Genomic DNA, 24357 nt, shown 5'->3' on the forward strand with positions numbered 1-24357 from the left:
CATGAATAAATAAATAAAATCTTTAAAAAACAAACAAAAAAGACTTCTTAGAATTATGTCCCCTGCCTTTTTTTTTTTTTTTCCAGAAACCTGTGTTTTAATTGGGATTTGAAGGGAAGGGGAGCAGAATTGAGCCCTGTCAGATAATCAGAGCAGATTCTAGTGCTGCCCTCTGCCTGAGGTACTCTTTCCCCGACCTCTTTCCTCTCTCCTCACCTGGGTCCTACCTTTCAGCTCATAGCTCACATGCTACTTGTTGGTGTTTGAGTCCAGCATAGACATTGCACAGAGCAGACACTCAAATATCCAAGTGCCTCACCCAGAGCAGAACATGGGAATGATTATTTCCCAGTGAGCACCTCCTCATGCCCAGAACCAGGACAGATGTGAGGGGTCCAGTGATGATTCAACCAGACACAGCTCCAGTCCCCTGGGGTCATGACTTTGTTTCTTCTGGATGCTATACTTGCATACAGCATGTTAGATGTTCTAAGAAGCTACATTGCACTATGTGGCCCATTATAAATTTTTAGGCAACTAAACCCCAAAGTCATCTTTTCTCTTTTTTGAACTGAATAAAGTTTGTTTTCACCTAAGTCAGTAGACATTTTACATGAAACTTCTTCTCTTTCCAAGTATGTACTTGTTCCATTTCACTTTCTAAAGCTTAGTGGAGAACTTGGCTTTTATTCGATTTAAACTTTTCCATTCTATGTCAGCACCTGGTTTTCCTTTCAGCGTCTTGTGTTTAAAACCCCCTTGGCAACAGAACAAACCTGTCTCGGGAGTTGGCTACCTCTGGCCCACAGGCCAAATGTGGCCCATCACCTGTTTTTGAAAATATGAGTCACTGGAATACAGCCATTCCCGTTTGCCTGCATATTACCTCTGGCTGCTGTCATAATAAAACAGCAGAGGCAAGTGGTTGCCATGGAGACTGTATGCCTGGAATATTTACTATCTGGCCCTTTACAGAAAAAGTTTTCCAACCCTGCTCTGTTTCAGTGGCTAATGTTCTATTTGTCTTAGCCATGCACTGTGTTCCTGGGAAACTTGATTTGACCTATTATATCTGTATCTGTTATATACCTGATTAACTGAAGAATAATCTTAGGTCCTCCAGATTGGTGTCTAGCCCAAGCAACTGTGAAGTGCAAATCCTCTGCCACACTCCTACTAAAGATGGAAAAGTCATCACTCCAGAGGTACTCCTACTCTGTGCAGGATGAGATGATATGCAGATGAATGAGTCATGAATAGGCTGGTTTAGTTCTTTTAGCCTTTTGAGACATGAATAGGAAAACAACTGATGTATGACAGAACATGAATGCAATAGTAGAAAGTCAAGTGCCATAATACTCTCTGACAATTGCACAGAAATTGTTCATCATCTCAGAATTTCAGGGCACCCCCATGCCAAAGGGATTGTTATTCCTGTCCTGCAGGTAAGACACGGATGCTTAGAGGGATTGGGTTGATCCAGGATCATCCAGCCATATGTAGAAGAGTAAAAGCTCTGATTTAGGCCTTCTGACAGCAAATCCTAGAGTCTTCCCACCGGAGACACTATGCTCAAACTTACAGCGATGGGAACATCTAGTGATAATATCCACCTCATGTGGTTGTTATGAGGAAGGAATCAGATACTTATATGGAGATAAGTTTTAAACCATTTCAAGTCACAAGTGAATGTTGGCATAACCAAGTCTTTTTTAGGCCTCACCTGTCTATGCACATAAATTAGCATAATCAAAAATCTTTAAAGATTTTATTTATTTGAGAGAGAATGAGAGCAGGGAGAGGGGCAGAGGGAGAAGCAGATTCCCCACTGAGCACGGAGCCTGATATGGGGCTTGATCCTAGGACCCCTAGATCATGACGCTTAACTGACTGAGCCACCCAGGTGCCCAATGATAATCAAATTCTATAGACTTTCGCCCCAAGCTACTTACACAGGGTGTGGGCCATCTATAAAGCATTCTTCAAGTATTTCTGGAAATTCCATAGGATTCTGGGAATTAATATGAGTTCATAAACAAGTCCGCTCCCATATGGTTTCCTGCTGCTCTGTTCAGATCTATGGGCTCCCACAACCACTGGGATTCTGGATCCTATGATATGTCAAAGCTGGACAGTGTTCACTGGTAAGCAAGGAAAAACACCTCTCATTCTGCCCTCATATTGTACTCTGGATTGCAAACAAATCCAAAATTGCTTGTGCCCCCATATCTCCAAAAATTGTGAAAACAGGTCCTTTAACTTTTGCCGAACACTTCCTTGCTCCATAAGGTCTGGGCACCAGCCAATCTGGGCCCAGTCTGGGAGAAAGATGTCATGCTGTTTGCCTTTCCCCATGCTCAACAACTTGTACGTATTTATCCCAGGCCTCCTGTCTGCCCTGCAGTTGACTCATGCAAATTGTGCTTCCTGGGAGGCCACCCACTCATCAGACAGGTCCAGGGAAGTTTGCATTCTCTGCAGGTTCAGCTGGGACTTCCTGTCATATTGGCTATTAATTTTTACCCCGATTCAGTAAAGTGCTATGGCAATTGAGAAATCAGAGACCACTTCATAGAAGAGATGTCGTGTAAACGAAGCTTCAAAGTCAAGAAATATTTTCACAGGAAAAGCTGGGAGAGAAGTTGTTCCATGAAAAGCAGTTTTTAGAATAGCTTTGATTTGATATAAGTGTTAGATTTATAGAGGGAAGCGATGGGAGATACTAAATATGGAATGGTTAGAATGAGGAGCGGCAAGAGACTAGATCTTGAACATGCACAAAAACTTGGACTTTATTTGGTGGACAATGGTGTGAGCCATCGAATGCTATTTAGCAGGGAAGGAGCAGCTCTCCTTTAGGACAGTTGACAAAGCAGCAGGATAGATGATGGGTAGGGGTTGAGTGAGGGCTGAGGCAGTACCCAGGCAAAGCAGGGCAGCTAACTTTAGGAAACAACCTCCACTTTCCTAATTTGTGTAACAGGGATAAAACTAATTTAGCAAGGTTTGAGGACTGAAGCAAATTATCAAAAAGTTTTAAGGATTACATCAAGCTCATAGAGGTAGCTGATGTATATTTGTTAAATACAATGGCACATGTTTTTCTTTTCTTCAGTTTAATAAATATTTGTTAACCTAATTTTCTATTGGTAAGTGTAGAGGTAAGAGAGTTCTGTCTTTTCAGGATCCCTGGGTGGCTCAGTGGTTTAGTGCCTGCCTTTGGCCCAGGGCGCAATCCTGGAGTCCTGGGATCAAGTCCCGCATCAGGCTCCTGGCTTCTCCCTCTGCCTGTGTCTCTGCCTCTCTCTCTCTCTCTATGTCTATTATAAATAAATAAAATCTTTAAAAGAGAGAGAGAGAGAGTTCTGTCTTTTCACTTAGCTGGCTTTCCATTTGCCTTATCCTTTTTTTTAAGACTTTTTTTTTTTAAAGTAATCTCTACACCCAGTGTGGGGTGCGAACTCACAACCCCAAGATCAAGAGTCACCTGCTCCACTGACTGAGCCATCCAGGCTCCCTTACCTTATCTTTTTATGCTTGCTTTTGTGTTTAATTTACTTGTTAGATATTTGGAGTTCCTACCATGTCATCTTTAAATCTGAAGCTCTTTCTGGATCAGCTCTGACTTCCAATAGAGATACGTTGACTAGAAGCATAATTATCACATTAAACCATTCGCTGAGATGGAAGACTACTTTGGACAGGAGGTGTGAATAAGTTCATATGTCAGAAATAACCAGTAAATGAAAACCCAAATTCATTATGCCTTTATGGTCACAATGGTACAAGATGTTGAAAGTGTATAATTCAATTTTATATGGAGAGATAATCCATTTTCGTGGATTGAAAGCCTCAATACTGTTAAGATGTCAGTTTTCTCCAAATTGTTCTATAGAGTTGATTCAGTAGTTATCCATGGGGGAGGGAGGGCATGGTAGTTGGGCTCTCCAAAGAACATTTGGCAATTTATGGATGCATGGTTTTGTGTGGCATGGCCTGGGGAAGGGGGATTTGTGACTGGCACCTAGTGGATAGAGGCCAGGGATGCTGCTAAACATCCTCCAGTGCACAGGACAGACACCTTTCCCCATGGCATGAATTGCCTGGCCCCAAATTTCAATGGTGTTGAGGATAAGAAACTCTGATTTAACTGAATCCAAATCAAATTTGCAGGCAATTTTAATAATTGACTAGCTCATGCTAATAAATTAAAATATAAATAATCTAGGAAAGACAATATTTAAAAAGAAAAAGTTGGAGGAATCACACTCTTATGTTCCGGGACCTTGTATAAGGCTATAATAATTAAAATAGTGTGTTATAATAGGGGCAGCTGGCTGGCTCAGTCGGTGGAGCATGTGACTCTTGATCTCAAGGTTGTGAGTTTGAGCCCATGTTGGGCATGGAGATTACTTCAAAAATAAATGAATAAAGTCTGATAGTATTAAAAAAAAAAAACCCTAGTGTGTTATAGGTGCAAGTATAAACAAGGAAACCAATGGAAGAGAATAGAGTCCAGAAATACACCTGCATATGTACATTTACCTAATTTCCATTATAGGTGCCATTGCAGTGGGGAAATCATTCCTCTTCCAATAAATGGTGCTGATATAACTGGATAATAGTATGAAGAAAATGACCTTGACATCTACCTCACATTTTATACTACAAAAGAAAAAATTAATTGGACATCACTAAAATAAAACCTTTCTGTTCATCAAAGACATCATTAATAAAGTGATTACACAAGCCATAGATGGTGGGGGAGAGAGTCACAAAACATATCAAATAAAGACTTACATCCAGAATATATACAAAACTCCTATTAATCCATTAAAAAAAAAGAGAGAGAAGGAGCATGAAACTCAATTTAAAAATAGGTAAAAGACTTGAACAGAGATTTTACAAAGGAGAATTATGGGAACAGTCAGTAGTCTTATGTGTCAGTTCAGGCTTCATAAAGCATATGCCAAGATGAAGGGGTCTCCAGAGGGAAATGCCTATGAAGGAAATGGGGATGGAGCAGGAGAAGGTGGGGGGAGAGCCCTGGACTGTGGTGCAGGTTTGATATCTATAAAAGGAAACTGGGAAGGAAGAAGGATTATATAGGAAGAACTTTAAAGTCAGTGCAATTTTGAGATAATCTGGGTCAAGCTGTTGGGAGTCTCTTGAACAAATTTTGGCTGTTGGGAGGAGTTCCTCACTGGGCAGAAATGGCCTAGCTCTAGGATCTCTGCCATGCTTAGTCTTTGACTGGAAACAGCCCTGGGAAAATGTAGCCTCAGCTACATTTAGTGATTGTAGTGTAGTGTAGTGTAGCCTCAGCTACACCAATGAGCATGGTGACAGATATGAAGATCTAGCTGCTGGAAGCTGTCAGTCAGCTATGTTTCCTGCAGAAGTTTCTCTTGAAGCAAGATTTCACAGCACAGCTCTATGCCACAGCATCTGAAAAGATGCTCTGAAAAGATCATTCGTCGGCCAACTGAAAATTAAAACAATGAGCTCCCTCTATCATCATGATGATTAAAATGTAAAAGACAATATCAAATATCAAATGCAGATAAGAATGTAGAGTTACCACAACTTAATACATTATTGGTGGCAGTTTAAATCTGTTCAACTATTTTGTAAAATAGTTTGGTAGGTTCTTTTTAAGATTTTATTTATTTATTCACGAGAGACACAGAGAGAGAGAGGCAGAGACATAGGCAGAGGGAGAAGCAGCCCCCCCCCAGAGGGAACCTGATGCAGGATTCGATCCTGGGACCCCAGGAATCACGACCTGAGCCAAAGGCAGACACTCAACCACTGAGCCATCCAGGCACCCTTAGTTTGGTAATTTTTGAGAAAGTTAAACATATACCTGCCCTATGACCTAGCAATTCCCCTCCTTGCATTTACCCAAGAGAAATGAATACCTATATTCACCAAAAGACACATACCAGAATACTTACAGCCTTATCCATCATTGTTAAATCCTGGAAACAACCCTATTGTCCATTTGTAGGTGAATGGATACAGAGTTTATGTATACTGTGAAATACTACACAGTAATAAAAATGAACAAGCTACTGACATACATGACACCATAGATGAATAGCATAACATTTTTTTCATGAAAAAAGCCAGACATGAAAGGGTATGCTCTATATGATTTGGTTTCTTTGAAGTCCAAGAACCAGCAAAACGAATCTATGGTGACAAAAGTCAGAATAATCATTTCCTCTGGCAGGGGGAGTATTGGCTGGAAAGTAGTACGAAGAACCTTCTGGGGCAACCGAAATTTTTTTTATCTTTATCTAGGTGCTGGTGCTGTAGGTGTATACCTATGCAAATATCGACGAAGCTGTTTTCTTAAGATTGAGCAATTTCTATAGATAACATATAACTTAATAAATGTACAACACAAATATAATAATATATAACTTAAATAACGTATTGTGTATGAATAACCTAAACCTGAGTTTTGAAAAACAGCATCTCTTTTTCAAACCGTGTTTGAGAACCAACTAGATGACCAACGCAGAGTGAGGGATTTTAATGTAGAGGGATATAAGATTTATTTATTTGATAAACATTTTCTGATATTCTGCATGTGCCAAGACGAATGCTAGGAGCTAGGAATGCAGAAATATAATGGACATCATCCATCCCCTCTAAAAGGAAAGGAGAAATGAGTTAATGTTCACTATGTTGAACAGCCATCATGAGTTAGGAGGACTGGATCTTTATGACAAACTTCTGAAGCTGAAATTAAACCATAAACCAGGAAAAAGCAGGTAAGTATCATGTCTTAAGTATCGTGATCAGTAAGTGTCAGAGCTAGTATCTAACCCCAAGTGCATTAACTCCAAAAGCAAGGGTCTTTCTATTGTATTGTTCCTCTAGTTATAAAGACTCTACCATTTCATTTTGAGCAGAGATCTGTTCACACAAGGTGGAACGGGAGGGCCATGGAGAAAAAATAATCATAGGTGCTTGTTTTGTCACAAGCTAAGTGCCAGTTTGCTCTAAAAAGGGGAGATGAATTTGGAGTGGACAACAGGGGACCCCTTTGCACTCTGTGTCCTGATTCCCACCCATTCAACCCAATGCATGTTGATTGCCTGGCCGCTCTGTGCTACCTTATGAGGCCATTCAAATAAGCACATGAGAGCATGTTTGTCATGGGCTCTCATAAGTGAAGGCGATTGCTACAAGTTCTTGACTCTGTCTTTAGGAAATCTCTGTATTGTTTAATGGTCTGGTGGCAGCTATTTGTACCACCCTGCTGGTGGCAGAAAATTGAGGATCTTCTGTTCTTAATAACCCAAGGTGTGACCAGCCCCATTAAGATGGCGCTGATGTCAGAAAGGCCTTTATTACTCTATATGGGCCAAATCCCTTGTAGTCCTAGACCTGACAAATTGGGATGCTGTGCAAAAAAACACCACTATTAAAGCAAAACTGAGGCAGTGTTACAGGAGTCTGAAGTAGCTGGACTTAGCCTTGATACTGAAGAAGGGCTACTGGCTCTGTCCAACGGCAGGTCCTAACACACACACATGCTTTTTTTTTTTTTTAAATCCAAGTCTCGGGTTCAAATTCCTCGCTTGAAACTTTTCTTGACCTAGGGAAGGCATCCATGTAGTCTTAAGTAGAGGGCATTCAAACACAGTAAACCAAGAGACTTCCCAACTGGCAATAGCAGGCTAAATGGGGACTGTGATATTTAGTAATCCTTTCATACAAAAGAAATCGTCAGCACATGAGCCCTTGTGGAAAGTAAGAGGCAGCAAAATAAAATCAAGACCATTAAACTATCTCCTCTTAGGTTTCTCCACTTCAACTTTTTGCTCCTTTTAGGTGGCATGCCCAACAAATACATCTGGTTTCTTAATAGTCAGGAAGGTGAGCTTCAGATTTAGACTTGCCTGCATGCAAATCCTGACATCCATCACTGGCTGTGTCATCTTTGCCAGTTAATCTCCTTTTGCCCCATCTCCCTCGTCCCTAAAAAGGAAGCGATGTCCATTACTTCCTGGAGTCTGTTGGAAGGGTTAAATGAGATATGCACGTACAGGAGTTAGAATTCATGAATGTTAGGTTGTGGTCATTATCATCCTTGATAAGCTGGACATTTTAATCCTTTTTACTTCTGGAAAGAAAACCAGACACCTGCATTTTGTGTTCTAGTTCTTAACATTAATAGTGGACAGAACAGAGTATGGACATGAAATACCAGCAATGGCTTTGCTACAAAACGGGATCATTGTTTGGGTCCACAGACCAAAAGCCTAATTTACAGAAGGGTAAGTATGAAGTTGCAGGGAAGAGTCCTCATCCAAGGCAACGTGGACAGAGGAACATTTGGACAAAATTGTCTAAGTGCTTTATAGTTAAATGAAGAGCCATGGTACTTTAATTCAGGAGTTCCAAGTGAAGATATATAAATATATGAGAATTAGTGGGGAATGAAGTCACCAGAGACTCCTATCCTGAGGTACTTTATACCTGTATTAATTAGCTAATTCAATTTGCATGTAGATTCGAGTGCAAATGGCACATTTGGAAAACAAATGTTATGGTAGATAGCAAATAATTAGCTTCGGAATTTGTTTTAGTCAGCACAGGCTGCCATAACAAAATACATCAACTGGGTGGTTCAAACAACAGAACTTTAGTTTCTCACGGTTCTGGAGACTGAAAGTCCCAAATCAGATGCCAGGCAACTGGCAAGGGCCCTCTTCCCAGCTTGTAGACTGACAACTTCTCGCTACGTCCTCATATGACACACACACAGAGAAACACACTCATACAGAGGAAGAGTCTCTCTGCTATCATAAGGGCACTAATCCTGTCATGAGGGCTTCATCCTCAGGACATTATTTAACCTAATTATCTCCAGATAATGGCCCCCACCTCCAGATACCATCACATTGGGAAGTAGAGCTTCATCACATGAATTTGGGGAGACGCAATTCAGTCCATAGAAGAATTCATAGCATAATTCATGACTTGAACTGTGGTTTGCTCCCTACCTGTGTTCTTCATGCCTGTTAGCATGGTTCAGATGGAGTAAGTTATTTGATATTTCTTATTGTGCATGCACACACCCGGGCAGGGCATACAGCTTAACAGCAAAGCCACTCAAGTGGGCAGAATTTCTTTACCTACCACTTAGCCACGCTCCAGCTCTTCTTCTATCAGACAGAGGAAATTAGGAAAGTGGCAGGAATTGTATCACCCTGAAAAAAAGTGTGAGACTGGAAAGGGCATAAAAGAACCTGGGTGAGTCCTCTTCCACAGCCCTCCTTAACACTGTTTTGGTCTCCCTTGGACTGACAGAGATATGTTGAGGGTTGGCGAGAGGGGTAGTGGGGAAAGTGGGAGAAAAAGAGGAACTGGGAGGGAAGAATCAGGCAATTAGCATATGAGTGAGAAAGCAGAAATAAAAGTCAACAAACCACAGAAAGAAGACCCTCACAGCCCAGGCTCCACCCAAGCTTTTCTCATGGGCCCAGGTGCGGAAGTCCTATCCCCAGCACCAGGCACCAGCAGTGTCTGAAGGAACCTGCTGACCCGGAGAAGGAAGAGGCTGCCTGCTTAGAGGAAAGGAACTTCCAGATGCCGGGAGAGGCAGCCGGGCCCTGAGCCCTGAGGCCAGGCCTCTCTGTCTCCCGGCTACCATGGAGGACGGTAAGCTCTGTCTGCTGTGTGGAGGACTTCTGCTGAGTGAGGTGAAAGTGGTCCAGGAAACAGAGGGTGGGGAAGCTCTAAAGGAGAAGTAAAGAGCTGGGAAGAGCTCCATCTTTTGAAGGGGATGCCCTGGGCTACCCAGGAAGGCTGCCTCAGATCTTCATCAAAAGAGTTATTAACTCTGCTTCTTCTCATTGTCCGACCCTGGCAAATCCCTCACCCAGAATCCGCCAGCCTTCATCCAAATGCACGCAAAGCTGGAGAGAGAAGTGGGCAGGAGGTGGCCGATTAGATAAAAAGTGAGAGGTGACAGGCATTGCCAGGCAAGTGGACAAGACAGGAGATGGTGTGACTGAATGAATCACTAGCCTGGCGCCAGGCGAGGGCCTTTGCCCTGAGGAACCACATCCCCCTGCAGCGTCCAGGCCACTTCCTGTGCTGCTCACCAAGAACAAATCGCCCAGGTTAACCTCACTTCCTCTTCCGCTCAGCTTTGCAGGCTGGTAAACCAAGGGACACGTACAGAGCACACGTGAGCCGTAGCAAGGCTCTGGAACCAGGAGTGACGTGGCCCTCGGGGCTGACCCGGAGGGCCGTCCCTGAATCATGACACCTTGGGCACCACGTTTACCCACAGGAGGCCTCTCCAGGTTGTGCTGAAATGCTTCGCATTTCTCCTGGCTACTGGGAGGGAGTCAAAGGGAGAGGCCTTGTCAAGTGTTTGGTTGACACCGAAGTCAGGAGACAGCATTAATAGGTCAGCTGACAGGAACAAGATTCAAAGAGATCTAGACAGGTTAGAATGATGGATCTCTGCCAACAGGATGAAAGATAGAATCCAGAGTTAAGTTCGGGCAATTAGATGCATCAGGTAAAGGAGAGGCAGGTTCATGCGTGAAAGATGAATGCAGCGGTTCTGGTTGGTTGTACACTTGATATGAATGACTAGCATGACATATTCGTTAGCAAGGAGAGAGAAGTGGTTTTTTTGCTGCTTTATATTGCATGGGTATAGTGGTCATATACGAAATAAAGGAGAGAATTATCCCACAGGATTCTTCATATTGAGTTCCAGTTGAGATGCCTCAAATTAAGCAAACATTCACTGGAAAGTGCTGGTGAGGGGGTCCAGAGGGGACAGAAATGATTGCAGCAGCTGGAGCAGACTCCCCGAGGACTGGGAATTCGAGCAGGTGTGGGGAGGATGAGAGAGCCGTATTCAAAAATGTGAAAGTGACATTGAAGAGAAAATTCAATGGATGATGCGGAACTCCAGATTACGAGGAAGTGGAAATTTCAGACAGAAAAGCATATTCCTCCTCAATATACGTTAGAATTAATTGCCATTTTGAGCTACTCTAATAAAGAATTTGCTGTGACTCCAAAGTCCTATGCTGAATCTGTTAGGGATGATGTGGAGGGGACTGGGTGGGCACCCTAGGTACCTTTAGGTCCCTTCCACTCTGAGGTTTCATTTATTTCACTTACCAGATATGTATTGAATTTCTACGTACCATGGTGAGCAAGTTTCTAGGTCCTGTAGTCCCTGCTTTCTTGACACTTACACATATAATCTATGAGGGGGAGACAGACCATCAACAAGGAAACAGCAACACGCAAATGACATGTTATGCAGAAAGCAAACAGGGTGCTGAGGCAGAGAAGAGCAGGGAAGGATCTCTTTAAGTAGTCATGGAAACTCTCACTGAGGGGATACTTCAGCTGAGACCCCAAGAGCTAGGGGCGAGGCTTTTTAAAGAACTAGGAAAACACGGCAGGCAGAAAGTACAAGGTGAACAATAGACTTAAGGGGAAGACAAGCCCAGCACAGTGAGGCAAGGAGAGCAGGTCAGGATGGAGGGCACACAGGGGCGGGGAGGACAGTGCAGAAGGTGAGAGAGAGAACCAGACAGGGTCAAGGTCACATGGGCAGCCTCCCCCCGCCCCCCACCTCCCCAGCATGAGCCAGGATGAGGATTTCAACGTTTCTCGAAGTTCAGTGGAGAGCCACCAAAGCATTGTCAGCAAAGAGTAGCAGAATCTGATTCATGTTTTTAAAAGGTTAGTGAGTGGGGCACCTGGGTGGCTCAGTGGGTGAGCATCTGCCTTTGGCTCAGGGTGTGATCCCAGGGTCCTGGGATTGAGTCCTGCATCAGCTTCTCCCTTTGGCTGTATCTCTGCCTCTCTCTGTGTATCTCTTATGAATAAATAAATAAAGCCTTAAAAAAAAAAACCTTAAAAAAATAAAATAAAAGATTAGTGAGTTCTGGAAGACCATTCTAACAGACAGAGGCTGTTCTGCTCCAGCTCCTAGGTTAACTCGGCAAGGAAATGGAAGGGGAGCTAGCCTGAAATCTGCTGGAGTTTGCTCAGCCAAGCCCAAAGATCCCAGCACCTAGGGAGGCTCACAGCAAAAGTCTTTGGAGTGGATTCTCCATTTTCCACTTGAGAACCTGGGATCTTCCCTAGTGACATTTGTTACTCCTGAGGAAATTCAATTCAGCATGACACCAGAGCACGTGCACATGGTCACCGAGGTCCTGAGACTAGGGCATCTGGAACTCCAAAAAGGCAAGGGCTTTAGGGAATGAATGAGAAGGGTCCTTGCTTTCCAATGATATTTGGAATTTGGGTAGACGATAAGGTCAGAATTAAGCAAAATAACTAGTATAGAATTAAGGAAAAAAGGGGAAAAGGTATTCTTGCTATAAGGTTTGGAATGACATACCAAAAAGTGGACAGGAGGAAAAAAGAAAATAAAAGGAAGAATGAATGATAGGAAGATCAGGGTTAAATAGCTGGATTGAGAAGCGAAGGAGTTTATGTTATTTTATTTTAAAGGTTGTATTTATTTATTCATGAGAGACACGGAGAGAGAGAGAGGCAGAGACACAAGCAGAGGGAGAAGCAGGCCCCAGGCAGGGAGCCTGACATGGGACTCGATCCTAGGATCCCAGGATCATGCCCTGGGCTGAAGGCAGGCGCTAAACCACTGAGCCACCCAGAGATCCCCCAAGAAGTGAAGGAGTTTAAGAGGTGCTGTGGTAGAGGTGTGGAGATATGGGTTCTCCAGCTGTTTTTCCACCAACAGGCTAGCAGCATTGCACACTGTACAGAAAAATGGGGAAAAAAAGAAAAGAGCTGCCAATAATCCTGCCATCTTAAATAAGCATGATTATTGTTTGGGTCATTCCTTCCTTATTTTTTCTTATGCATCTGCTCTTAATGTAAAGACATCTGGATTTTTTTTTTCAATCAAAGGAGTAACACATGTGAGTTGCACAAAGTAAGAATTGCACCCATCTCCCAACCCAACCTCTCAGAGCCATAGGAATGGAACTCAACAGTGTATTAGTCTTAGAAGTTAATAGTTTCTTGTGGGGCACCTGGGTGGCTCAGTCGGTTAAGCATCTGACCCTTGGTTTTGGCTCAGGTCATGATCTCAAGGTCCCGAGATCCAGCACTGGCCCCCCTCACCCCACTTCAAGCCCTGTATGGAGCCTCTCATGTAATCCTGGGCTAGCCCCATGGAGCCTGCTTAAGATTCTCTCTCTCCCTCTCCCTCTGCCCCTCCAGGCATCCCACACACTGAGGGGTTCTCCTCTCTCTAAAAAAAAGTTAATACTTTGGTAGTTAAATATTTTTCACGTGACCCGGATCATAGTATGTATACAAGTTTGTTACTTAACGTTATACAAACCATTACTCTTTCTTTGATCTCCTTGGATTAATAACAATTGATGTCATTTTTACTTAAGTTTTAGTTGAAGTTCCATTCAAAGGAAAGGAACAAAGGAAAAGCCTTTCAAAACCATTGAAAAGGGGCACCTGGGTGGCTCACTCCTTGAGCGTCTGCCTTCGACTCAGGGCCTGATCCCAGGGTCCTGGGATTGAGTCCCACATATGGCTCCCCGCAAGGAGCCTGCTTCTCCTTCTGCCTGTGTCTCTGCCTCTCTTTGTGTCTCTCATTAATAAATAAATAAAATCTTAAAAAAAAATCGAAAAAGAGGAAGGTGATGGCTAATAAGCACATGAAAAGGAGCTCAACATCAAAATTCATTAGGAAATTCAAATTAAAACCCAAAGGAGAAACCACTTCACAAGTAGGAGAGTGACTATCATAAAAAAAAAAAAAAAAAAAAAAAAAAAAAAAAAGCAGACAATAACAAGTGTTGGTGAGGATGTGCAGGGGCTGGAACCTTCAGATCCTGGCTTCTAAAAAAATAAAATGGTTCAGCCACTTTGGAAAACAGTCTGGCAATTTCTTAAAAAGTGAAACCTAAATTTACTACACAACCAGAAATTCTACTCATAGGTGTGTACCTGAGAGGAATGAAAACAAATATCCATACAAACACTTGTTAATGTTCATAACAACATCATTCCTCATAACACCAAAGGGAAAACAACTCAAACGTTTATCAGCTGATGAATGAATACGTTGGAATACTCTCCCCTCTAGTGCAATAAAAAGGATAAAAGATGGATACATGCTACAAAATGAAGGGACCTCAAAAGCATCTTGCCACATGAAGATAGAGGCTGTAGATTACATGCTGTCTATTCCATTTACATGAAATGTCCAGAAAAGGCAAATTTATTAAGACAGATAAGTGGTCGCTTGGCACTGGGGATATTAGTATTATTATACACAGGTTTGAGAGAAGTTCTGGGGTGATAGAGACGTCCTAAAGCTAGATTATGGTGATGATTGCACAACTTTATACGTTTATTTAAAAAATACTGAATTGTACCCTTACCAAAAAAAAAAAAAAAAAAAGGTAGATGAAGAAGGGGTGCTTTGAACCATGTGGGGAACAATATTTGAAGACCAGGGAAATTTGGGACCTACTTGTAAAGTCTCTGGGCTTAACATAATATCATCCTGACTGTGTCTTTGTCAAAGGATGAGTTTAAAATGGTCATATCTTTGAAAGGCACAATATGAAAAGAAATTGTTACCATTACGGATCCTGAAACAAAAAGAATGAAACTGCGGGCTCGTGTTTGGTTTTTTCATGTTCATGTGCTGCCACCTTGTGATCATTTATAAAATGGCACAACTTGGTTTGCTTTTTTTAATCTTGGATTTGTTGAGCCTTGTCTGCATACCACAAATACCTGAATGCTTGGCTATGTGTAGGTTAAATATCTGAATGAATCACTGAATAATTTTTGCTTCATAAAAATACTGTAGTGGCAAGAACTGGATTGGGAATCTCAGAAAATAGCTTCCAGCCCCCAATCTGCCTGGTGTCAGCTTTGTGACTTTGAGCCCGAACAAGATTAATCTGTGGGCCCTATCTGGTCCCAAAGTTCAAGTAGAGGCTCTGTGAGATGGCAGGAGCATGGCATTGGGGTAAGTTCCTAACTACTCTCAACTTTGGTATCCTACTCTTCAAAATGAGGATAAAGGAATACCCACTGCCAAGGTGGGTTCGAGAACCAAGTGTGAAAATGCATGTAAAAGCACTTATCTCAGAATACACTTCAGAAAGCATAGGCTGTGATAGTTTCCTCCAGTAATCATGTGCCTCCTGGGCAAAATCCTTTGTCAAAATCCTTTGACATTTCAAAGTAGTTACTTCTCCCCACTCCACCTCCAAAACAATAAGTAAAAACCCAGAAAGATATAAGTTTAGAAAATAAAATATGTTTCTTAGAATTGGAAAAACACATCTGAACAATTTAATTGTTAAAATAATGAGTAAAGCCAAAGACTGCACAGAAACTAGAATTTTACAAATAACTTGGAATAAAAAAAAAAACAAATAATTTGGAATCATTGATTATTTAAGATTGTATCTATTTATTTGAGAGAGAGACAGAGTGTGAGCAGGGGAGGAAGCAGAGGGAAAGGGAGAAGCAGATTCTCCGCTGAGCAGGGAGCCCGAGGACATGGGATTCAGGACTCCATCCCAGGACCCTGAGATCTATAACCTGAGTCGAAGCCACTGAGCCCCCCCCCCCCCCCCCCGGCGCCCCTCACTGATTATTTTTAAACGTTACAGAGAGTGACAAGGACGTCAAGGGGTGACTGTTCTGGCTGAGCCTCCCATTGCCAGCATCTCACAGGTCCCTGATGTGTTTAACATCAGCCAGGCAGCACAATGCTGACAGAGGAAACGGAATTTTCCCAGGAATTCAGATGAGTGTTTGCATCACTTGAAATTTTATTCCATAGATCAGAGAACCAGTCTGCATAAGAAGCCGCGCTATCTGAAAGTAACAAGTTTCTACTATTTTACTTCTTCTCCCTTTATGTTTCCTTAGGATATCAAAATATCGAAATGATCTTAGCTTTTATTTTCCAGACAGATGTTTTGGCATTACTTATACATTAAGCTTTTTGTTTGTTTTTAACAGCTTTATTGAGGGATAATTTAGATACCATAGAATTCCCTAACACATATAATTGTCTTGAGTCTCAGTAAATGTACACAGTTATGCAGCCATTAACACAATTCAGTTTTAGAACAATTGCATCATGTACTTTGCATTTGACCATCCCCACAGGGAAAGAATTTACTAGATCATTGACCTGCGGATTTAAACCGTCTAGCTCTAGAAACTGGTCTAGGCATTCCTTTTGAATAAATCAAGCATTAAGAGGAAACAAACTAAAACTCTCAAATTTACTCAAAATAGAGGTCAATGAAACACATTCTCTCCAGGGGTCTGCAAACTAATTAGAATATAAATTAAGCATATAAATTAAGAATAAAAGTTAATACACATACGCTAACGTATTTGTATATTTCAGAAAGTGTATATTATGTAATTCATTACAGTCTATGCCAATATTATGGCCACCTTTCACCCAAGGACACCCTTATTTGTTTTCTCACTCTTATAAATATGGGTAGGTGGGATAAACCGCCTGGAGCTTGAACATTTTGATCTGGCATATCCCAAATTTATGGAAGAATATCCTCCCTTTCTGTAATTTGGCTGCACACTTAAGTGGGGTTGGACCTGAGACACTGCCTTAGATCCTGCAGAGGAAGAGCTTCTTCTTTAATAGGATATTTAAGAGGCCATGATGCTGCCTTATCTGTTTCAAAAGGCTTATTTATTCAAGAAATAAATTACCATGGTCCTCATCCTGCAGATCCAGTACTTCAGTCTACTTTCCCCAATATAGCATCTCTTAGATATGTACACAAAAATCTCTCAATGCAAGAATTATAATCTGGGTATAATAAAAATGCCTCTATTTATTTGTTTTTTTTTTTTGTTCTTGCCTTATCTCTAAGTTTATAGGTGTTTCAGACAGGTGGTTATGTATAGGTGAGGTCTGGAGCCAAGAACCAAGGAAGAATTCTTCAGACGTCTTTGGTGCAAAGTGGTAGTTTTATTAAAACATGGGGACAGGACCCAGGGCGGGAGGTGTGGGTGTGTGTGTGTGGGTGGGGGGTGGGGGTAGGCAGGAAGAGCTGCTGCCCCCGGCCTGTGAGAGGTGGGTGGCTGATTATATACCTAGGAGTTGGGGGATGTAAGCAAAAGGGAGATTCCAAAAGGATTTTCATACACTATGGAGGACCTACAAGATACTGGAGGCCTTGCCATTGTCAAGTTAAAGATTGCTTTTCCCTCTCGCAAGGCACCAACATTAATTGGAAACTTCCAGAAGAATGTCACAGGTATCCGATCCTGGGTGGGGGGGCGTTTGTGGGATTTCCGCTGTGCTCTGTCCTCAGCTAGCTAGCCCTGTTCCCCCATCATAAACTAGGGTCCAAAACTTTGGGTCCAAAAACATCTTTATATCTAGCCTCCCTTACAGAGTTGACTAACTCCACTTATCTTGACATTTAAATACTGTTTGTTATTTAAGTGTTCAACGTGTGCTAATCCAGCCTCCTTCGCATACTAAGTTCCTTGTGGTTAGAATAATTGTTTCAAACTTTGTGCTGTGAATCAATGGATTTTATATTTCTCTGGCGCCTCGTTCACACTGGGCAAACAAAAAGCTATTTAGTAAGTTTAATAACTTCTTTAATTAATAATGATACCTCACGTTTGTCTCCCCTGCTGTGAAGCCCCTGCCTCCCATCCTCCCCTTCACATTTATCATATAACCCGGCTTTCCTAGGCATCACAGATTTCCTGTCCTACTGTCCCATAAGAACCGCTGCACGTGCCACACCATATGTCCGGGCATATGGTCCTCAAGAGCTGTGATATGAATCCATCTCTATTGCAATACATCTCTGATTCCTGCTCCTCTCTTTTTGCGAATAGCTCTGATCGCCATTTCAAATACGACCCCCTTTCTTTTTAATTTCAGCCTTCGTGAGCCAGGGCTGCTGCACGAAGGGGGCCTGGGGAACAGTCGGCGCTCGCAAAGCAGCAGGTGCGCGGCCCCCCGGGCACCCGTCGGTCCACGGGGCGCCCACTAATTCCGTGACCTTGGCTGAGTCACTCCTATTTCTCCGGACCTCGGCCCCCCCCCCCCCCCCCCCGTAACGCTGCCCATCTCGGCAGGCGGAGTCCAGAGACGAGGATGTGCGAGGACTCTGCGGAGCCGAAAGCTGCGGGCGGGGGGTCCCCTGCATTACTCTTCTTGCCTGCTCGCCCCCAGGCTTCTGGGCTCACCGCGCAGCTCCCAGGGGCGCGCCCGGGAGCCCCCGCCCTGCACCGGCACAGCCCCTCCCCTCCCCTCCCCTCCCCAGGGACCCAGCTCACGCCCCGGCTCCGGCTCCGGCTCCGACACCACCGCCAAGCTCCGGGCGCCTTCCCGGACGCGCGCTCCCTCTAGGGGCGCCCCTCGGGCTCCACTACAGACCCGGCCTCCCCCGGCCCCCCTCCCGAGCAGCCCCGCCGCCCTCCGAGAGGTCCCGCCGGCCTCAGCCACGCCCCCGCGTTTAAACCCGGCGCTTCCCGCGGAGGCGGCGGAGCGAGGCCCGCGCGGTGGCTTATGGGGGGGGGGGGGTCGAGCCTGCAGAAGGCGGATGCTGATTGGCTCCTGCGCGGGGAGGGCGGAGTCAAAGGCGGAAGCAGGCGTTGGGGCGGGGCTCCGCGGCGGGGGAGGCCGAAGCGCGCATGGAAGCGGTGGAGTGCCCCGAGCACGGTGAGGTCGGGGTCCTCGGAGGCTCCCCGGGGTGTGCCCGCCTAGCGCGGCGTAACCGTGGTCGCCTTGCTCTCCTTAGGGGTCGCCTGCCTTCTCAAGACCGGCGTCCGCGATGGCCCGAATAAAGGCAAGAGCTTCTACGTGTGCCCGGCCGACGCCTGCCGCTTCGTGCTGGCGGCCGCGTAAGTCTCGGGCTGGGCCTCCCGCCCGCCCGCCCGCCCGGCCCCTCCGCCCGGCGCCGCAGGCCCTGGGGGAGGTGGGGACCTGGGCTGTGCAGCCAGGGCCTCCAAGTAGTTGGATCCCAGGGCGGCGTGGTCCGTTCGGGAGGCGCACCTGCCTGCTTGCTGTGTGGCCCTGGGCAGCTTGTCCCCGTCTCTGGCCTCCATTCCCCCGCCTGTGAAACGGAGGGAGCGTCGCCTGCCTCGGGAACCTCGCGGTCCTTTCCAGCTCTGGGTTTCCTTGCACTTGTCAGGCCTCTGCTGGGGTGTTGCGTCTCCCTGCCGAGTGGCAGCTTGCAGGCCTAGTACACAGGGATTGGTCTCTGTTTTGCGCTACTTTCAGGCCAGGTCAGATTACCAGCTGCCTTCTGGAATGGGATTCTCTGGGGTCACCTGGGGGCTCAGCCAGTTAAGCATGCGGCTCTTGATCTCAGGGTTGTGAGATTGAGCCCTGCCCTGCATGCTGCTTGTGCTGGGCATGCAGCCTGCTTGGGATTCTCTCTCTCCTCTCCCGCTGCTCCCCACATGTGTGCCCTCAGGTGCGCGCGCTCTCAGGAAAACAAGGGAAAAAAAAAAAAAAAAGGTTCTCTCATTTAAGGGGTGAGATTGATAATCCAAAGAAACAAGCTAACTGCTCAAGGACAATCAGGTATCTGATTCAGCATTCTGGTTTTACAAAACTGGAAGCGGAGACCCAGAAATGTTAAGCATCTTCTTAAAGTGAGAAAAGTTAATACTATTAGAATAGTTAATTATATATATTAACTATTAGAATAGTTAATACTATTCTCATAAAAGTGTTAATAAGGTGAATTTTTAAACTGTCACATGAAACATTTTTCCTGCTCTCTAAATTGGGTAGAGAAACATAAGCTTTCTCCATCGGATGTAAGGCACAAAGTAGATACCAATACTAGAAAACTAGAAAATAAAGTATTTTTTGACATGTATATTGTGTTTCCGTTACATGATTTGCTTTGAAACTAAGTGAAGGAATTTGTATGCTTTTTCAGTTTTGGCAAATAAATTTTTAGAGAAAACGCATTCTTAGCCTTCTAATAAGTTGTTTTATTCGAGAGAAATTACCGGGCTCCAGCTTGGTTAAATCCGAAACAATTTTGAGAAAAGCAATGTCAAATCTTAGATAGAAGGGACAAGCTGGATAAGTTCTCAGGGTTTACTGTTTATTTCTAATTTCTAAACTGAGTTTCTTAGGTTCTGTACCTAGCTCAAGTTTCGTGAAACATGGAAGCATGTTCATATTTGTAGGAATTAAGCATTAATGGTAGCTTAAGACTCAGTTTTACGTTAAAAGAAACATACCTTTGGGGCACCTTGCTGGCTCAGTTGGTGGAACATGCAGCTCTCGATCTCAGGGTTGTGAGTTCGAGCCCCACTTCGGGTGTAGAGTTTAAAAATAAAATCTTTAAAAAAAAAAAAAAAGACAAACTTTTATATATAGTACCATGTATACAAAGGCCCTGCTGCCAAAGTAGTACAACATAATATTTGACTTGATGACAGTTATTTGATAACCTTGACCTATTTGGTCAATATAAGCAAGACAAAGGAAGAAACAAGTGCCATAGGTCATATGAAAGTACTTTAGGCCTTCACTCAAAACTCTGTATCCTCAAATGTTACACATACGTTCTCTTATAATAAGTTGGGAAATGAGGAGTTAAAAAACATGCCAGGCATGAGGCAGGTTAGGAGAGCCTGCTTCTGAACAGATTGTAGGAAAAGGGATGATGGAAAAAACCTAGGGAAAGTTTGCAGCCAGTCTTACGTATTTCAGCTGTTCCTGGGTGGGGGGGTTTGCAACAGAGTTTGTAGAACACAGGACAGTTTTGAGCTTTTGAGTCATCAGGAAAAAGATGTATCTCTGTCATCCTGTCTTTGGGGGAGTGGGAAAAAAAATGAAAGCTCCAGACCTTTTCCCCAGAGGAATGTACATAGACCTAACAATGTTTGGGATTTACAAACCCAGTGGAAGTCATATATGCACTATTATGTTTAAAACCCATAGTTCAGGGATGCCTGGGTGGACTCTTAGTTTCAGCTCAGGTCATGATCTTAGGGTGGTACGATCAAGCCCTGGGTCAGGCTCCATACTAGGTGTGGAATATGCTGGAGATTCTTTTCCTCCCACTATGTGCCCCCTGCCCCCCGCCCCACTTGTGCACATGCGCGCGCGCTCTCTCTCTCACAGTTTAATAAATAAATAAAATAATAATAAAACCCAGAGTCTGGATTTAATTTTGGAACGTTAATTTCTGTTGTTTACTAAAGCAAAATTTCTTTTTCCCCTCCCTCTAGTATTCCTGTTTCTCATTGTTTGTTGCATGAGGACTGTGTGGTAGGGCTTCAGGGTTTGCTTCTACCCCCGGGCAAAGAAGAGTATAGGTAAGTGTCCAAAAGGAACATCTAAATGTATTTACTTCTTTCTTTACCTGGAAGAGTTACAGCCAGGTGTGTTTTCCTAGGATTGAGTATTCTGTAAAAAATCATTGTTAACAAAGAGTATTTCTGTCTGTATTGAATGTCATCTGAGCCCTTGCTCCCTCACTGCTAAGTAGCTGGTTGATCTGAGAATCTGATTAATTTCCAGATCAACTGTTCTTCCTTCTTCAGTCTCCAGCTCTTAAGTAGCCAATAACATCAGCCCACCAGCAGTCATTAACTTGCAGTGACTTGTCAATTTTTCTAGTAATAGGATGAAGAAATAAGTCTAAAAATGTCTAAAGTATGTTAAGCACTCAATAAATGTTAGTTTCCCTTTTTTTATGAAAACTCAGGTAAGGCAGGGAAATCTACGTAGGTAGCAGGTGATATTTGTCATGAGTATTGAAAGATAAGAAGGAATTCACTAGGGTTAAGAAAGAGGTCATTTTTAACAGATCCATACCCTGCATAGGGTTTAGAGTTATGAAGTGACCAGGAATCACAAGCCTTTGGTTTGGTAATAATTTAGCGTGTGTTTGAGTAGAGATTTCAGAAGATTAAGGCTGGCCAGGAAGGCAGGGGCCATTTTTGATGGTCGTTATATGATATTCTATGCAGCTCAGAATATATATTCTAGGTCAATCCCCTTACCTCTCCCCTAATATTGCCATTTAACTATCATCTTCACCATTTTTACATACCTGAATATTGCCCATACTGCTATTTTTCTTAATTGAGGTATGGATACAGTAAGATGGCAGAGAATTTAAGTGTTCAACAGTCACGTTTGAGAAATTGATATAACCATTCTTATAACCAAGCCTCAGTCAAAATATAGAGTATTACCTCATTAAGTGCCATTTGACCCCTTTCTAGTTACTCTTTCCCTTCTACCACAGGCAGTCACTATTTTTATTTATCCTTTTGTATCTGGCTTCTTTTATGTAACAGTATCCATGAAATTCATCCATATGATAGTGTGTATCAGTAATTCTTTACCACTGAGTTGACTTCCATTTTGTGAATATCACAGTTTCTTGTCCCTATTTGTCACCCGTGTTATCTTCTTTGGTGAAGTTTAAATCTGTTTAAATCCTTTGCCCATTTTTTTAATTGAACATTTTATTGAGGTAATTGTAGATTCTCATGCATTTATAAGAAATAGTTCAAACAGAACTCCTGTAGACTTTACCTAACAGTAACATTTTGCAAAATGTATATAAAAAGTATATAATATTATAATTAGGATATTGATTCAGTCCACTGATCTTATTTGTGAGATTAATTTTCCTTGTACTAATTTGTGTGTGTGTGTGTGTGTGTGTGTGTGTGTACGGATTTAGTTCTATACAGTTCATCATGTGTAGTTTTTTGTATGCACCAGCACAATCAAGATAAGGAACAGTTCCATCACTGGATTCTTCCACCGTGCTTCCCACTCCCTCCACCTCATCTCTGGCAACCAGAGATCTGATCTCCATTTCTGAAATTTGCCATTTCAGAAATGTGACATAAATGGAATCCTAAAATGTAACTTTGGTAGGTTTTTGCCTATCTTAAAAATTGTGTTGTCTTTTTATTATTGAATAGAAAGAGTTCTTTATATATTCACTATACAAGTTCTTTGGCAAATACATATATAATGTGTATTTTCTCCAAGTCTTTGTTTTTCAATTTCTTAACTCTCTTTTGAAAAGCAGTTTTAATTTTTATAAAGTCCAGTTTATCGTTTTTTTGTTTGTTTGTTTGTTTGTTTGTTTTTTTTATCCTTTGTAGCTTTATGTTTTTCTCTCTGCCTGCTCCAAGATCACAGATTTCTCCAAGGATTTCTTCTGGAGGTTTTATAGTTTGATTGTTTTTTTTGTTTGTTTGTTTGTTTGTTTTTTTCCTTCTTAGTGGCTTTTTAGTCTGTGGTCTACTTCAGATTAATTTTGGTTATCTTATGAGATAGGAATAGTTCATTTATTTTTCCTTTTATTACTGAATGAATATTTTTCAGTTGTCTTACCACCATTTTGGAAGACTTTCCTTTCCCCATGGAAATGCTTGGCACTTTGTAAAAAATCAGTTACTGCCATGTTATGAATCTATTTTTGAACTTGCTAACCTGTTCTGTTGGTCTACTTGCCTATCCTTACACAATCAGATAAGATAGTGTGAGTCTTCCAACATTCTTCTTTTTTAAGATTGTCTCTTCTAAGTCATCTGCATATAAAATGTAGCTTCAACTTCTAAATTCCCTTAGAAAAACCTTGTTAGTATTATACCGAGTCTGTATAGATCCTTTTGGGAAGAACTGACATTAATGTTAATTTTCTAGTCTATGAGCATGATGTATTTATGGCTTTAAAAATCTTTTCCAGCATTGTTGAATAGTTTTCATTATAGAGTACTGTACCTTTTTGGTTAAATTTAGTCCTCACAGAGTGTTACCGTTTTTGGTGCTATTGTAAATGGAATTTTTAAATTGTTCACTTTTTTTAAAAAAGATGTATTTGTTTATCTGAGGGAGGTAGGGGCAGAGTGAGAGAATCTTCAAGCAGACTCTGCTGAGCACAGAGCACCATGCAGGGCTCAATCTCACAACCCTGAGATCATGACCTGAGCCTAAACCAAGAGTTGGATGCTTAACCACCTGAGAAACCCAGGTACCCTGAAGTTTTTCACTTTTTGACTGTTTTTTTGCTAGTGAGTGGGGCTGATAAGCCTCTAGAGCATGAAGATAGGATATCCTGACACCTAAAATCATTTACAAACTGCTGGGGGCTCTCTACCATACAGGAAGACTTCTAGGTTGTAGGAAGCCACTGAAGGATTTTTGGTCCAATTTACATTAATAAAAGAGGAGCTCTGAAGAGCATTAGTTAGGAAGATGGTAGAGGCAAGGAGACTGCTAATACAGAAGTGCTATTAAATGTCTAGTAAATGGCACAGTCCGTATTG

The 24357-nt window shown here is 42.7% G+C and overlaps 1 protein-coding gene and 1 long non-coding RNA gene across 4 annotated transcripts in view; both read left to right on the top strand.

The window, feature by feature from the left end:
- The first annotated feature begins 90 nt into the window (after positions 1-90).
- On the top strand, positions 91-11005 carry LOC119869821. 2 transcript variants are annotated; one of them, XR_005372637.1, is made up of 3 exons: positions 91-1205; positions 6307-10331; positions 10735-11005. It is a non-coding gene; the product is annotated as an uncharacterized LOC119869821 (long non-coding RNA). The 2 variants fall into 2 exon arrangements; XR_005372638.1 differs by having other exon boundaries at positions 6307-9681.
- A 7669-nt stretch (positions 11006-18674) lies between these two features.
- The window catches only part of TTF2 (transcription termination factor 2), a 39580-nt gene continuing 33897 nt past the window's right edge, over positions 18675-24357 (top strand). Inside the window, exons 1-3 of one of the 2 annotated variants that reach the window (XM_038561881.1) lie at positions 18675-18751; positions 18831-18933; positions 21289-21375. In XM_038561881.1, the coding sequence (XP_038417809.1) occupies positions 18724-18751; positions 18831-18933; positions 21289-21375 (218 nt within the window). In that variant the 5' untranslated portion in view covers positions 18675-18723. The remainder of the gene's footprint in view (positions 18752-18830; positions 18934-21288; positions 21376-24357) is intronic. The other variant, XR_005372639.1, reaches the window with a different exon arrangement.

Source organism: Canis lupus, chromosome 17 (assembly GCF_011100685.1).
Source record: "Canis lupus familiaris isolate Mischka breed German Shepherd chromosome 17, alternate assembly UU_Cfam_GSD_1.0, whole genome shotgun sequence".
Taxonomy (NCBI): domain Eukaryota; kingdom Metazoa; phylum Chordata; class Mammalia; order Carnivora; family Canidae; genus Canis; species Canis lupus.